This window comes from Myotis myotis, unplaced genomic scaffold, assembly GCF_014108235.1.
Source record: "Myotis myotis isolate mMyoMyo1 unplaced genomic scaffold, mMyoMyo1.p scaffold_m19_p_10, whole genome shotgun sequence".
Taxonomy (NCBI): domain Eukaryota; kingdom Metazoa; phylum Chordata; class Mammalia; order Chiroptera; family Vespertilionidae; genus Myotis; species Myotis myotis.
The window spans coordinates 37,328,263-37,344,046 of NW_023416314.1; the positions used below are offsets into that span (position 1 = coordinate 37,328,263).

General features: G+C 36.8%; 1 protein-coding gene and 1 long non-coding RNA gene across 10 annotated transcripts in view; both read right to left on the bottom strand.

Moving 5' to 3' along the window:
* Window positions 1-15,784, bottom strand: part of EMSY (EMSY transcriptional repressor, BRCA2 interacting) — an 85,024-nt gene that overhangs the window by 15,708 nt on the left and 53,532 nt on the right. For all 9 annotated transcript variants that reach the window (XM_036324910.1, XM_036324907.1, XM_036324909.1 and 6 more), the window contains 3 exons: window positions 12,501-12,637; window positions 8,933-9,106; window positions 7,140-7,335 (listed from right to left, as the gene is read on the bottom strand). In XM_036324910.1, the coding sequence (XP_036180803.1) occupies window positions 7,140-7,335; window positions 8,933-9,106; window positions 12,501-12,637 (507 nt within the window). The remainder of the gene's footprint in view (window positions 1-7,139; window positions 7,336-8,932; window positions 9,107-12,500; window positions 12,638-15,784) is intronic.
* On the bottom strand, window positions 11-7,116 carry LOC118664616. Its single transcript, XR_004970372.1, has 3 exons — window positions 6,770-7,116; window positions 1,702-1,771; window positions 11-1,326 (listed from the first exon to the last, which is right to left on the bottom strand). It is a non-coding gene; the product is annotated as an uncharacterized LOC118664616 (long non-coding RNA).

Below are 15,784 nucleotides of genomic sequence, written 5' to 3' on the forward strand. Positions count from 1 at the left end.
TGTTTTATATTAGTTAAAAAAAAACAAACCCTATAAACAAAGTTTCTCTTAAAAAAAAAAAAACAATTTGCTTTTTAAAAATCTTTGTATTTATTGTAAACTTCATGCTTTATCTCCCCAAGAAGACTTGTAAGCCCCCAGAGGGCAAATGTCTTTCATGTCTGTATTCACAGAATTATTCATTCATTAACTGAACAAACTAGGCACCTATGTGCCAGAGTCTGTATTTGGCATTGAGGATACAAAGGAGCTCACAGAATAATCAGAGGATTCTCAAGAAGCACACAATCTGGTTGGGGAGACAGACATGTAAAAAAGACAAGTTACAATTCAATGTGATAACTGTTATAATAAATAGGTGAGTACTTGTGTAAGTGGGTATATATTTGTGTAAGAACAAATGCTATAGGAGTCTTATTTTCCCAAATGCAGCTGAAAATGTGCTCTGTATTACAACCCCAGCATTCAGTCAACACTTATTGAATGACTGATTTATTGAAAGGAAATCTTGTCCACTAACAACAGGACTGGATAGATAATCTAGAAGCAACCTGATATAATAGGACACATACAACACTTGGAATTCAAAGTCTTAGGTTACAGCCTCAGCTCTATCAATTATTAGCAAGTTGGTTCTTTGGGTCTTAGTATCATTATTTAATTATGGCAACAATAAAATCACCTCTCTACCTCAAAGAATTTCTGAGGATCTGAGGATATAACAAAATCATATATGTAAAAGAGCTCTGTAAACTATGAAGGGCAATAGAAATATTGTTGTGGTAGTGGTGGCCTGAAAGTCCTCCATTCTAAGACTTTTTGTTAGTTTCAAATGAAATTACACCCTAATTCAAGGTTTATTATATTCATGCTATACTGGTATGCATGTAAATACTAAATGTGCATCAAATCGAGCAACAAACTATGAGTTTTCTATCTACAGAATAAGCAGATTGGACTAGACTACTGTTAAGTTCCTAAACTCCTTTGTCCAAAACACCACACAGAAAATTATGCAAGATATATAAAGGCAAGATCCCTACTCCCAAGTTTGGATTATATAATGAAAGAGACATAAAATAAAGATATAAATATAGCTTTGTATTTTGGGGTAAAACCAAATGATTAGGGCAAATAAGATGAATACATAGAAAGAAAAAGTCTGCTTTGAATTGGAATGGTCAGTGAAAGCATCACAGAATAATAAAAAGAATTCATGTAGTTCCCCAAACAAGAATAAATGCAACATAAGTTTGACCTTCTATGAATATTATATTTTTGAAATCCACAAATTCGTCCCAAAAGGTTGGGGCAGGGGAAACAACTCTTAAAAAAAAGAGAGAGATAAAAATAAACTAATAGTCTTCTCAAAGAAAACAAAATCAGTTTACAATAAATCTGGAATTTTTAATTAACATTAATAAGTTGTTATACACACACACACACACACACACACCCAAATGGGTAGGACATAAGGTATATGAAGGATGTATAACTTCCATTAAACTTCCTCCAAAATCTACAAAATTAAAGGATACTATCCCGGAATACCAAATGCTATGTGAAGCATATAACCATTTTTCTTTACTCATTCTAAGTAGATATATAGAACTTAAACTTAAGAGAATTATATTAGGGAATTATTCTTTTTATATAACCTAAGTTCTCAAATTTAAAAAATTCCATTGATGATATAAGTACCCCTTGGTTGGATGAGAGGACTTATAGGCAAAGAATGACTTGGCAACTCCACTCCATATACATCGATTATCTAGAAGAAAACAAGGACTTCATTTGTAGAGGGATATGGTAGAGACTAGAAAAGGAATACAAATTTCCACATGGGAACACCTATCAGGGACATCATCACAAATAACATCATCCCATAGAGACTGGGGAGATTGCTCACTCTCTGTCCATACTCAAAAAGAGTAGCTGACCATCACAAAGTATTACCAAAACAATCCCAACATCTATGACAGAATGAGAGAGTGAACCTCGATATGAAAACCATTTCTTGAGTGATTTTCCTCTCTACCTTTGGCTTATGTTTAGTCTGATAAATCTACTGCCTATCAAGTCTGATGCTGGGGTCAGAAAGTAATGACTGAGGTACCAGGAATCTGATTTCATAGTACCATTTGATTATGTGATGTGCATCCATCTTGTAGAATTTTTTGAAGGTTTAATGGAAATTATGCATCCCTGGTGTTGTACATATTCTACCCAGTATTGTTGTTATTTTTTTTTTTGAAGGGGTGTAGGGTGTAGGGGAGGAATGCAGTTTTTAAATGGTAATTAAAAATTCCAGATCTATTATATGTTGATTTTGTTTTCTTTGGGAAGGCTATTTTTTTAAATGACCCTATATCTCTTGAAGATGGTGGCCTGCTAACCCTCAGATATCTTTCCCGACAAATTACTTAGCAAGTATTTATTAAATAACTACCACATGTTTTGTACTAGAGATACACACTGTATCCAAAGGCAGACTCAGACATCTCTATGAAAGAATGTCTCTATGTCTTTACTATAAAATGCCTATATCACATTTTCATAATATCATAAGACCTGTCAGCCAGAAAAGATTTAAAAGTTCATTTAATGCTCTCAGCAATTGTATGCTATAATCTTCACAAAGTACCACCGCCAGTCCAGGAACTCCACCACCAGAGAACTCACTACTTTCTAAAACAGTTTCCTTCTGAACTCTGTACAATATAACAATTAGAAAATTTTCTTTAATGGAATGGAAGCAGGTTTTTCTGTTACTTCTACCCAATGGTTCTAGTTTCCACCCATGTATCTACACAGACCTATTCTTTTTCCTCTTCCTCAAGATAACTGATGATATCTCCATGCTCCCCCAACCCAACTCAATCTTCATCATCTCTTCTCCATGATAAATGGTCTGTCTTCACTAACCATTCCTCATATAAAATGATTCCCAGATGCCTTACCCAACTAAACCATCTCTTCTAAACTAAACCCAAGATGTCTACATCCTTTTTATGATGTAACATGTACCTTCCCTCTGAAGTATTGTCATAAAGCCTAAGGCCTTCATAGTATTTAATTGTCTAGACAGCATCACCCAAAATGTTCCAGAGAACATTAATTTCTCAAGATGTTCTACAAAAAAAGGGTCCCATGGTCAAAAAAGTTGGGGAGCATTTTACATTATATACTACACTCCTCATATTAGCACATAACAGCTCTGAAAAGTTATGCAGTAAGTATGCTTTGCTTAACTTTGATTTATTCCTCACCTCCTTGGGGGTGGGTGGGAGATAATGGGAAAAGTTAGAAACTATAAGTAGAATAAAAAAATTCCCCTGGCATAAGAAATATCCTTATTTCCAGGACTTGTGTAAGACAAATCATCAGAAAAACATCTGAAATAAAAAGTAGGTTGATTTATTTTTACAGTAGAATGCCAACTATCAAATATACAAATAATGAACTTTAGAAAATCATCAATGGATGCTAAAACTAGAAGATAAATGTTTAACGAGGAACATAATATTTATATAGTTTCAAAGTATCTCCTCACAAATGGGGAAGATATCACCTCAGCCAATTGATCAACATTAAATTAACATCAATATAGGGACAAACTAACATCATGTGCCTACTAATGAGATAAAACTAAGCACACAATATCATATCTGTGGAATTCTTGCTGAATTTAATCAAGAGCAAACATCAGACAAAACAACAGAAGAATATTCTACAAAGTAACTGCTCTATACTCTTCAAAAATGTCAAGATCAAGAAACACAAAGAAAGGCTGAAGGATCGACTAAAGTTAAAGGAAAATGAAGAGCCATGATAATTAAATGCAACTAAATGCAATGCAGTCTTGAATTAGATTGTGGACTGAAGAAAAAAGTATAAAGAATATTATTAGACAATTGATGACATTTGAATGGATTATAGATTATAAAATCATAGCTTTAAATTTCTTGATTTTGGTAACTGCATTTTAGTTATGAATAGACTAACCCTTAAGAAATATGAACCTACAAATGTAAGTATTTAGGGGTAAAGGACATGATATCTATAACTTGTTCTCAAATGGGGGGGGGGGGGCGGGGTGGAGGGGTTTAGTTAGAGAAGCAACAACAAAGCTAACAGGGCAAAATGTAAACTAGTGGTGAATCTAGATAAAGAGTATACACAGGAGTTCTTTTTACTCTTCCTGCTACTTTCTCCTATCTTAAATTACATTAAAAAATGTTGCTACTTGCGGGGTGGGGAGGAGGTGGCGCTAAAAACCACAAAAGCAATATAAAAGAAAAATGGACATCTAACTAGTGCTTAGATTCCTAGCAGTTATAACACTCAAATACTCAAAACAGCACAATTTTAGACTGCTCAATCGTTTATCCCTTTCTCTTTATTTTTTATTTTTATTTTTTTAAAAATATATTTAATTCATTTTTTACAGAGAGGAAGGAGAGGGAGAGAGTTAGAAACATTGATGAGAGAGAAACATTGATCAGCTGCCTCCTGCACACCTCCCACTGGGGATGTGCCCGCAACCAAGGTACATGCCCTTGACCAGAATCGAACCCGGGACCTTTCAGTCTGCAGGCCAACGCTCTATCCACTGCGCCAAACCAGTTAGGGCTATCCCTTTCTCTTTAAATCACAGCATATATATTCCCAACACCTTGTCTTTGTGACTATGTACTAAAGAGCTATACAAGGATATGGGAAGAAGGGTAAATGCAGATTATAAAAACTGGCTTCATATTCAATTACATTAGATATGCTTAGTCTTGAACTATAAAGTATGTCTGTATTACAGAATATTTTTTAAAATACAAAATGAAAGAAAATAAATAAAAACAGATGATGATGCTTATATTATAATAGATCAGAGCAGGAAAACCTTATAGTCAGTCACATCTAGAAATAGCCAAACTCTTGCACCATTCTTAGAATGACAACTGAAGACTCACTAATGAAGTGACATGTTTGGAAAGTCCTGATTGATTTAGGGCTCCCTTAGGAAAAGAAGAACAATTTTAAAAGATCATCTGAGATTATCCTATATAATAAGGAAGTAATATGCAAATGGTCGTTATGCTGTGACATGTAATGACCAACAGCAGGAGGGCGGGGCAGTGAGCTATGAGCGGCAGAGAGCTATGAGCGGCAGTGGGCCAGGCAGCCAGCTGAGGCAAGCAGCAGCGAGCTACTTGCGCATGGATTTGTGCGCAGGGCTACTAGTATATATATAATCTCAGATACAGATGCGCGCGCATGCGCGCGCACACGCACACACACGCACACACACACACTCTAGAGCAGCGGTTCTCAACCTGTGGGTCGCGACCCCTTTGGCGATCAAACGACCCTTTCACAGGGGTCACCTAAGACCATCCTGCATATCAGATATTTACATTATGATTCATAACAGTAGCAACATTACAGTTATGAAGTAGCAACGAAAAAAATTTTATGGTTGGGTCACAACATGAGGAACTGTATTTAAAGGGCCAGAAGGTTGAGAATCACTGCTCTAGAGACCCAGTGCACAAATTTGTGCACAAGTGGGGTCCCATTCCTGCCCCCCACCTCCTGGGCCTGGCCAGCGATGGGGCCGACTGGGGCCAGCTCACCCAGTTCCCATCAGGGCCCATGGGGGTTGGCCAGCTGGGGAGGGACCACAGGAGGTTGGCCGGCCAGGGAGGGACTGTGGGACGGCTCCAGGGCATGTCCAGCCCTCTCGCCCAGTCCCAATCGGCCAAACCCCAGCAGCAAGCTAACCTACCGGTCGGAGCGTCTGCCCCCTGGTGGTCAGTGCATGCCATAGCGACTGGTCGAGGTCGACCAATAGATCAGACACTTAGCATATTACACTTTTATTATATAGAATATATATATTCATGTCCCCCTTTTAGAACCAATGCATAAGCTAAATACTTTATGTATTTTATAAAATGAGTGACATAGTTTTCATTTGTTAAAATCGACTTTTTTATTTACTTTGAATTGATGAGTTTTCAAAGACCATTTCAAATGCTACTTCTTAATGAGGCTTTCTCATCTGCTCCTCACTGGAGTATGAACTTTTAGCATTTGGTATTTTTATTAGTAATAACATTTTGTTACTAATAAAATTCTTACACTGAAGTTGTACATTTAATTTTTTTTAATCCCCTACTCTAGAGTTTAAGCTCCTAACGAGCAAGAACTACTATATTTTACTCAGCCTTTCTAGGGTCTAGCATAATGCTTAGTACATAGTATAAACTAACAAATAATGAAGTGTTTGCACAATATGAAGAATCTATATTAGAAAGGTGCTAACAAAGCACTGCAGAAAGGATAATGGGAAGGCAGGGAGAGAAATAGAGTGACTAGGAATGACCGAGGGAATATAAACAGCTTTGCTTAGATGCATCAGAGTGCATAAGCATGGGCATAACATACTGCCTGACAGTAAGAGTGATTTAAGGTAACTGAGTATTAGATTTGTAGAAGGTCTCAAAGATTATGATCATGATCTTTCAAGTGATTTCCTAGAAGAACATAATTAAAACAGCACTGAAAACAAAAAGCTTCCCTACTATGAATTATGGCTTCATAGCCCCTTCCTTATAATTAGGAGAGTCATATAATTATTATCTAAACTGGGATACCTTTGAGAATGAAAGGGAATGCTATTAATAATAATGCTAGAACAGACATAAACTAGGACTTGTCCCATGCAAACTGCAATGCATGATAGCCTACTTACAGCCCACTTGTAGCCTACCTCTGGCCACCTTGACTCTTTCTCAAGATTCGGCAACAACCATTTCAAAAGGTATATTCACTTTCTTGCATACTTCTACCTACCCAAAGAAAACAGGAGGGAGGAATCATAGCTCTAAGCAGTTTGTAATACCTACCTGTCAAAATCATTATCCTAAGTTTACCAATTATTTGATGAACATATGCCATGCAGTAAAGAATGGTAGGCCTTACCAAAAACAAAACTTCAGCTCACTAATTACATATCAAACAAAAGAAAATAAAATCAAAAGAAGTGACAAATCAAACCATATTTATTTAAAATTTCTAGATGCAACTATTCTGGAACTAGGGCACTATTGTCAGCAGTAATTGTATAAAATGAATCTCACCTTGGGAACTTTGGGAGGACTCTGTAGAAGAGGAACTATCTGTATAACTTTGTGGTTCTTCTTTTCCCTCCTGAATAGAAGAATTACTGGCCTCTGCCACCCTGGATGCTTGCTGTAATGTTTCTGTGACCAGCTGCCTTGTTTGTTCACTAACAACTGTGGCTTGAAATGTCACTGGTTTGGGTTTAATAAGAACCTAGGAGAAAAGCAGAAATATACCAAGTTCAAATTTTAGAGCACTATTTAAAATGTTAAACTTCTATGTCATGAACAATAATATTTCTTTGGTGTACAAAACAGTATTTGGTACATTTACTATGTTTTGGGCACAACATTGTTCATCAAAGACTAATTCAATCTATGAGCAAATTATAGTCAAGCTACATAAAACATTTTAAGTGGTACATGCCATATAACAGCCATGATTCTGACAAGAGCATCTGCCCCTCTTTTTCCTTGCCTATGATGTATTCAGGAGTCATTTTACAATCTAGGCTATATAGTAGAAATGAGTCACAAGAAAGATACAAAAAGCCTAGATTCCCAGTGGAATTTTTGTGTCACAATAACAGTTCCAGATTTCACCAGTCTGAACATTAATTAACATAGTAAAAATAAAACCTTACTTTGTTTAAGTCACTGTTCTTTGGTTTTCCTATCATTAGTAACCAAATGAAATTCCTGACACATGTATACAAAGTAAACTTGCTTGGGACTGAAATCATCTTTGAAAAAATCCCACGAGGGGCAATGATGTAGTCAACTATTAGAAGCAATATGGACTATGTGGTAGATCAACCCTTGGCAAAGGTGAAAACCACAGACACCAAAGCAAGTGAAATGAAGAAAGCTTTTCAAAGTGAACCATTTTACTTCAAAATTTGGACTCTTGGAGTTGACTTCAATTGGGTACATGGAATAATGTTAACTCACCACATTTATGTTTTATTTCTCCCACATATAAGATTTTAAACCTTTTCAGACTCTATTAAGTAACCCATTTCTAAGAATTCAAGAATGAAAACATAATACAACTTAGATAATGGAACAAATAAAATTGTTCCAGTTGAATCTTAAAGGCAATTTGGACTTACTTCTAATCATCAAACTTACTTGTTTAGATAGTAAACTATTTAGCTATAACTCTAAGGAATCATTCTAAACGCAAATTATTATTTTATAGGTAAATTACTACTTTTTACAAAAATTCTAGAATAGCATTTCTCAACCAAAGCTACCTTGCTTCCTTTGATATTCTCAGACATCATGTAAAATACACAGCAGCCCAGCAACATAAGATTAATTCCTGAGCCTCAATTTCCCAAGCAAATTTCCAGAAAAGCTCCCTTAGTAGTAGAAAAAATGAACAGATCACTAGCTTCTCTACTATTTAAGTTTCAAGTAAAGCAAATTTTTTAAGTAAATAAAGTGCTTTCAAAGGCCCTATTAGCTTATTAAAAGTAAATAATTTTCTCTGAGAGTTGCTAAATAACTACCATTCTTCCTCAACATTATACTCCTCAAATAACAATACATAACTTCAACAAATTTTATTCCAAGGGGATTTTCTCCAATCTTTGCTCTTAATAAGATACAAATATTTAGATATTTTTAAAAGTGTGAGGAGTGAAACAAAGGGTTTGAAAACAGATGGATAATTATACACATGTAGTCATAACTTTTAATAATTTTTAAAAAATATTACTGATCTTTTCATTCAAATTTCTACTTTGGAATTTTAGGAATTTAAAATATACCTGAGCCATGAAAAATCACCATATCTTACAGCATACCTGTGTTTTCCCTTGCTGCCCATAAACAATTTTTGTTGGGATGATTTTAGCTGCTGGTTGAACTGTGGAACCTATTCCTTTTGGTTGCGTTACAATCATTTTGGTGATGGGTCTTGTAGCAGTGATGATAGCTGGCTTTGCTCCCGTTGGCACTGTCTGAATAGTCTTTTCTCCCTAAATTGAAGTCAGTAACATATGAGATTTATAAGCATTTAAATGATAAAAACTGTGCTTTTACTGAAAAATCACAGAAAAGATTTTATCAGGATAATGGGAAAAAGAACTATAAATTGTGCAATAAAGTACAATGTTTCAAGGTGATCAAAAATCCTAGACTTAGTTGAAATGATCTTAGAAGTCATCTGACTTTCTATCCAAAGATGGCATTAATTATTTCCTGATGAGTAAATTAAAAGAATTACTGAATAAGAATACCTATTATACTGCCTCATTCATAGACTACATATATTAGAAGTCAGAAAATTAAAGAAATACAAGAGGCCCAGTGCACGGGATTTGTGCACTGGTGGGGGGTGTGGCCTGCGGTGATTGGCCCGCTGTGGGAGCGCTGCTCATCCTGGTCAGCCAAGTGGCTATGGACTTGCCCTCTGAGCGGCTAGTCCTGCTGTGGTAAGCCGAGCAGCGCTCCCACTGTGGGAGTGTACTGACCACCAGGGGGCAGCTCCTGTGTTGAGCATCTGCCCCCTGGTGGTCAGTGTGCATCATAACAACTGGTCAACCAGTCATTCTGCCGCTGGGCTTTTGTTATATAGGACTAGAGGCCCATTGCAGGAAGATTCCTGCAAGAATAGGGCTTCCTGAGACCGCAGCGAAGCAGTGAAGGGAGCGAAGCCCACCGAGGCAGGCTTTGCTCCCTTCTCCGCTGCCTCGCTCCCTCCCTTCGCTGCTTAGCCCTCAGCTCCCTCCCTTCTCTGCCACCTGGGCTCTCTCCCTTCTCCGCCGCTTTGCTCTCGCCAGGTCACGGATCCAAGGTCCGGATCTCCCGGGCAGCATCGGGCGCTACCGGCCCCGCCTCACCGGGTTAGGGGTCCGGGGCCCAGGTCCCACAGGCAGCGTCGTGTGCTGCCGGCCCCGCCTGCAGTATGCAAATTAGCCGCCATGTTTGTTGGTGGTTAATTTTTTTTTTTTTAATATATTTTATTGATTTTTTACAGAGAGGAAGGGAGAGAGATAGAGAGTTAGAAACATCGATGAGAGAGAAACATCGATCAGCTGCCTCCTGCACACCTCCCACTGGGGATATGCCCACAACCCAGGTACATGCCCTTGACCGGAATCGAACCTGGGACCTTTCAGTCCGCAGGCCGACACTCTATCCACTGAGCCAAACCGGTTTCGGCTGTTGGTGGTTAATTTGTATATCACACTGATTAGCCAATGGGAGGCGTAGTGAAGGTATGGTCAATTACCATGTTTGTCTATTATTAGATAGGACATGGAAATGTTAACAATGATAGAGTTGGAATTATATGTCTTACCCCACCCCATGTTCATCTTTATTTTCTAATTTATCTAAAATGAACATTCATGTAGTAAAATAACTGTGCATTATACCAATAGCTAAAGGCACATATATAAAATAAACTGCCTAAGTCCCCAAATATAAATTACAAGGATAAATAGCATAATGTCTATGTGAAAAAACATGGGCAAGAGATAAAATCAGCAAAGATTTAACATTCTTTCTGAGGCTATATGGGAAAATACAAAGGAAAAACTCAAGGCATTTCCCATGTTTTGTTACTAGTATGTTACTAATATCACTTTAGTTTATTGACTGGATAGCATAAGCCCATTAACTTTTCACCATTTTCTACATTTTCATCTGCTTTATTCTTAAGTTCCATTTTCTAGTAATTTATGAAATCAATACTTAAACTTAACTAAATTTAATTCAAATATAGTGATTTTACTAAATTAGTAAAATTTTAAAAATTAAAGTCCATAAATAAAAAGGAAAGGATCTGAATTTTTTCACCTTATTGGTTTTTCTTAATTTTTAGTCATTAAATGTGTCCGTCTAAACTTAACAGCCAGTAAAAACAAAGCACCCAGCTGAGCTGGCAAAAAGGTAATCACTATGAACGTAAGAGCCAAAATTATTACAAAAATCACAAGATTAACTATCTGCTATAATTACCTAGAGGACAGATGAAGTATCTGCCAATTGTGCACTTACTTATTTTAACACACACATACTCTTCACAGCTGCATTCTCTGGAAAGAGCTTTAGTTCATTTGCCAAGAACTGATGGTTTACAAGTGGGCATGCCTATCTATTTAAATAGCTTGACGGGCCTTGTCCAAGTATAATGACCCATTCAAAATCAACTAGCAGGCTATTTTTTTAAAAAGCTTTTCCGGTGTGTGGGTGAGCATGTATAGGAGAGCAAGTGGTTAAGTACAGGTGCGTGTACACATGTGGTAAAGAGGATTGGTCTTACACTCTTTTCTTCTTGTAACTATCATGCCCTGTGCCAAACATATATCTAGCAACTACAAGTCACAAATAACTCTTAGATCTATATGACCATAGGACCTAGGTTACATGGCAACCCCTCTTATATATTAAGTTCTATGAAACTGCAAATCAGACTATAAAGGGTTCTGAAAATCTAAATTCTAACTGTGGCTTTACTTTTGGCTTACTATGTGAACTCAGGCTAGGAACAAACTATGTCTTCCCACATGATGAAAAACTCTAATGCTGGACCCGTCAACACTGTGAAGACTGTGCTGCCTAGGAAGCTAAAAGAGATCTATTATAATGAAGTACAGCATTCTTTTTCAAGCAAAGTAGGGACATCACCAAGCCTAAACAGTTAAGTACTAAGAGTAATAACAATAAAGAACAAAACAAAACAAAAACACTTATTAGGGACTTCCTATGTGCGAGGCACTGTTCTAAGCACTTTCCAAAAACAGCTACCAGTTAATGAAAAAACTCACTGATAAGAGATTATCATCCCCAACACACAAATGAGGAAATTAAGGATAAGAGAAGTTGAATAAATTAGCCAAGGTCAAACTATGACACTGAGAGACTTCTAGTTATCTAACTCCAAACCTCTTAACCACTGCCTATATAAATAAACAAAACTATAACTGAATATGTTATTTAAATTTTTTTACTAGCTCCAAGGTAAAAATGAAAGTAACAAATCCCTGTCAATTAATTTAGTCTTAATCCCAAATATTTCTCTTTTCCCAGCCTAATACTGGGTCGCTCTCTATTGGCCACATGCAGGAATAACATATCCTCTAACAGATGTCCCCCAGGAGTTAAGTCAGCGGAATCCTCCGTCAGGACCAAGCTAAGTATCTAAATTATGGTCATAAGCAACCTGGCTATAAGCAACATGTTTTAGAAATTACTATGAAAAATGGCATCAGTAGATGGTGTTTTAACAGTTATTACATCACAGTGATGGTAAATCAAGCCATTCTGGCCATTGTGAGGTTCTGAAGTTCTTAAGCAAATATTTGTATAGCTGGTCTTTCAAGTCCTCAATGTATTGCTGAGTCTGCAGTTCAAGCTCTTACTTACTCCAGCATTTAGCAATGTTGTGACAACATTTTTGCCCGGGAGGCCTTGAATGGTCGTTCCTTTTCCTGTAGTCTTTTGCACAACAATCACATTGGGCTTGGAAGTCATTGGGATTGTAGTGATTTTGGTAGTCGTTCCTTAGAGAAGGGGGGAGAAAAGGAGGCCTGAGTTAAGAACTAGTGACATTTGACTATTTATGTTGTACATAATTAATACATGTAATCAATGTCATCTTAAGATGACATGTAGGCTGTCATGAGAATGAAAATAAAGGATTGGAATAGTAAACTACAAGTTGTCCTAGAATGACAGAATATTAAGAATTGACTCTTATAGCAGATATCTTTTTAGAATCTGAGGACCTGTGTACCAAACCCAGAACCTAAATATATCACTATCAATTTCTCCATCAATATTCCTCTCCCAACTAGTTAACTGAGACAAATCAGAATCTCTATTCCCCCAAACATAGTATCATATATATTTCCCCCAAACATAGTATCATATATCTATGTAACTAGTGTGATGGAAAAACTCATCAAAAACATAAAAAAGAGGTAGTTAAATGCTCATCAAAATTCACATAACCCTAGACTCTAGAGAAAATTTATGGGGAAAAAAGTCACGTATTTTTATGTGATCAAAAAAGACAAACTAAATACTGACTCAAAGACTAAACACAGGTTAAACATGTGCTCTTATAATCTGCAGCATTGTAAACAGTCAGGATGAAACTCTATTTTTTATTTTTATATACATAAACTTGTATTTCCATCTATTAAGATCTAGTTAGTAGAGCTATATCTAACGACCCAAACATTGTATTATCTTGCCCTGTCCCCTACATCTGCTCTCCTTACCTATGAACTCTATCTACCTATCAAATTTGTACCCTATATTCTCCTAATTGTCCAAGTTGGAAATCCTGGTGCAAATCTTTGATTCATGCCTTGTCTTCACTCTAACAAAATCAAAGTTTCTTGAGGTCCACACTGTATCTTTACACATCACTGATTCCTCAACGCTTAGCACACAGTGTATGGCAATTACTCAGTCATGAGTATGTGAATGAACTCAATTTGTCACCAACATGTTTTCTTTCAAAATATTATCAATATCAGTTCAATAGACAACCCTCATCTCTTTTGGCTTCCCATTATTTTCTCCCTATTTCAACTTTCTCTATTACACAAATAGTTCTGATGGTACCTGTAGCAAATATCCTAAAAAACAAACAAACAAAAAAACACAAATAAATAAACCACCTAATTTCATCATGCCAAGAACCCAGAACACGTGAAACTGGTTAAAACCTTCCTAATCCCTCTTGTATCTAGTTCCAACTTCCCAGTTTGATTTTCAATTTCCTACATGATTTGCCCTTAATCTACCAATTTGATCTTATTTGTTCTGTGAGAAAAACAATCTTTTCAGTCAAAGAAGGGAGTTCAGGCAGCTGACATTTTGGCCCGTGACTTGCAGCTCCCGTGGGGGCTGCCATTTTGAAACAGCAAAGGTCAACCCCTCCCTTTCCCCTCTAGACAATCGCGCAAGACTGTGAGCCTAAGCTCTTCCAATCAAGAGTGAGGGACAGATTACCTGCGTCAGGAATAAAAACTGAGTGACCACTGCTCAGTGTACATGTGGCCAGGCTCTGTTGGTACACACCCTTCTGCAGAAGTAAAGACATGTGCCTTGCTGCTGGCTCCCGAGGGTGCTTCGTGTTCTACCAGGACCCCTGGTTTTGGGGGCTTGCCTCATTTCTAACAGTTCCTACTCCAAGATACACAATGTAATTCTAATCTAGTCTAACAAGTAACTTCTTGACTATGGCTTCCTATTACCTACCACACAAAGCCAAACTCCTCTGCTTAGCTTTCCAGGTTCCATCAGACTTTAATTTTCAAAATTACCTAGTATATACCTTTCCTTCAGTGTTGGTTTCCAAATGGGTCCTTGAGCATAACAGTCCCAATGCGACTTTTGCACCTGTAATTTCCTTTGCCTATGAAAACAGGCAAACCATATTTTTCTTCCACAGCTTACATGTCATTTATTAAATGATTAAGCAAAGGACAGGTACTCATAAAAATATAACGGATTAATATATTCTCAAAAAGAAAAGTTAAACAAAATTTTTTTTCTACTGAAAACCTTAGCATTTTGTACAAAAGATTTAGAAATAAGATTGTACTAAGAGTAAGAATATTATAGTTAGGTAAAAGACCTCTACTCAGAAAACTACAGGACGTTGAAAAAAGAGATAGAGGGAGACATAAACAGATGGAAGAACATACCAAGTTCTTGGATTGGTAGAATCAACATCATTAAAACGTTCATACTACCCAAAGCAATCTATAAATTCAACGCACTTCCCATTAAAATACCAGCAGCATATTTCACAGATCTAGAACGAACTCTCCAAAAATTCATCTGGAATAAAAAAAAGACCCCAAATAGCTGCAGCGATCCTGAGAAAGAACAAAGTAGGCGGGATCTCAATACCAGATATCAAGCTGTATTACAAAGCCACTGTTCTCAAAACTGCCTGGTACTGGCACAAGAACAGACATATAGATCAATGGAATAGAATAGAGAGCCCAGAAATCGACCCAAACCAATATGCTCAATTAATATTTGACAAAGGAGGCAAGAACATACAACGGAGTCAAGATAGTCTCTTCAATAAATGGTGCTGGGAAAATTGGACAGATACATGCAAAGAAATGAAACTAGACCACCAACTTACACCATACACAAAAATAAACTCAAAATGGATAAAGTACTTAAATGTACGATGGGAAACCATAAAAATACTAGAAGAATCCAAAGGCAACAAAATCTCAGACATATGCCGAAGCAATCTCTTCACCGATACAGCTCCTAGGGCATTGGAAACTAAAGAGAAAATAAACAAATGGGACTACATCAAAATAAAAAGCTTCTGCACAGCAAAAGAAACCATCAACAAAACAACAAGAAAGCCCACTGCATGGGAAAACATATTTGCCATTGTTATCACCGATAAGGGTTTAATCTCCAACATTTATAGGGAACTCATACAACTTAACAAAAGGATGATAAACAATCCAATCAAAAAATGGGCAAAAGACCTAAATAGACACCTTTCAAAAGAGGACATTCAGAAAGCCAAGAGACATATGAAAACATGCTCAAAGTCACTAATCATCCGAGAAATGCAAATCAAAACAACAATGAGGTACCATCTCACACCTGTCAGACTGGCTATCATCAACAAATCAACAAACGACAAGTGCTGGAGA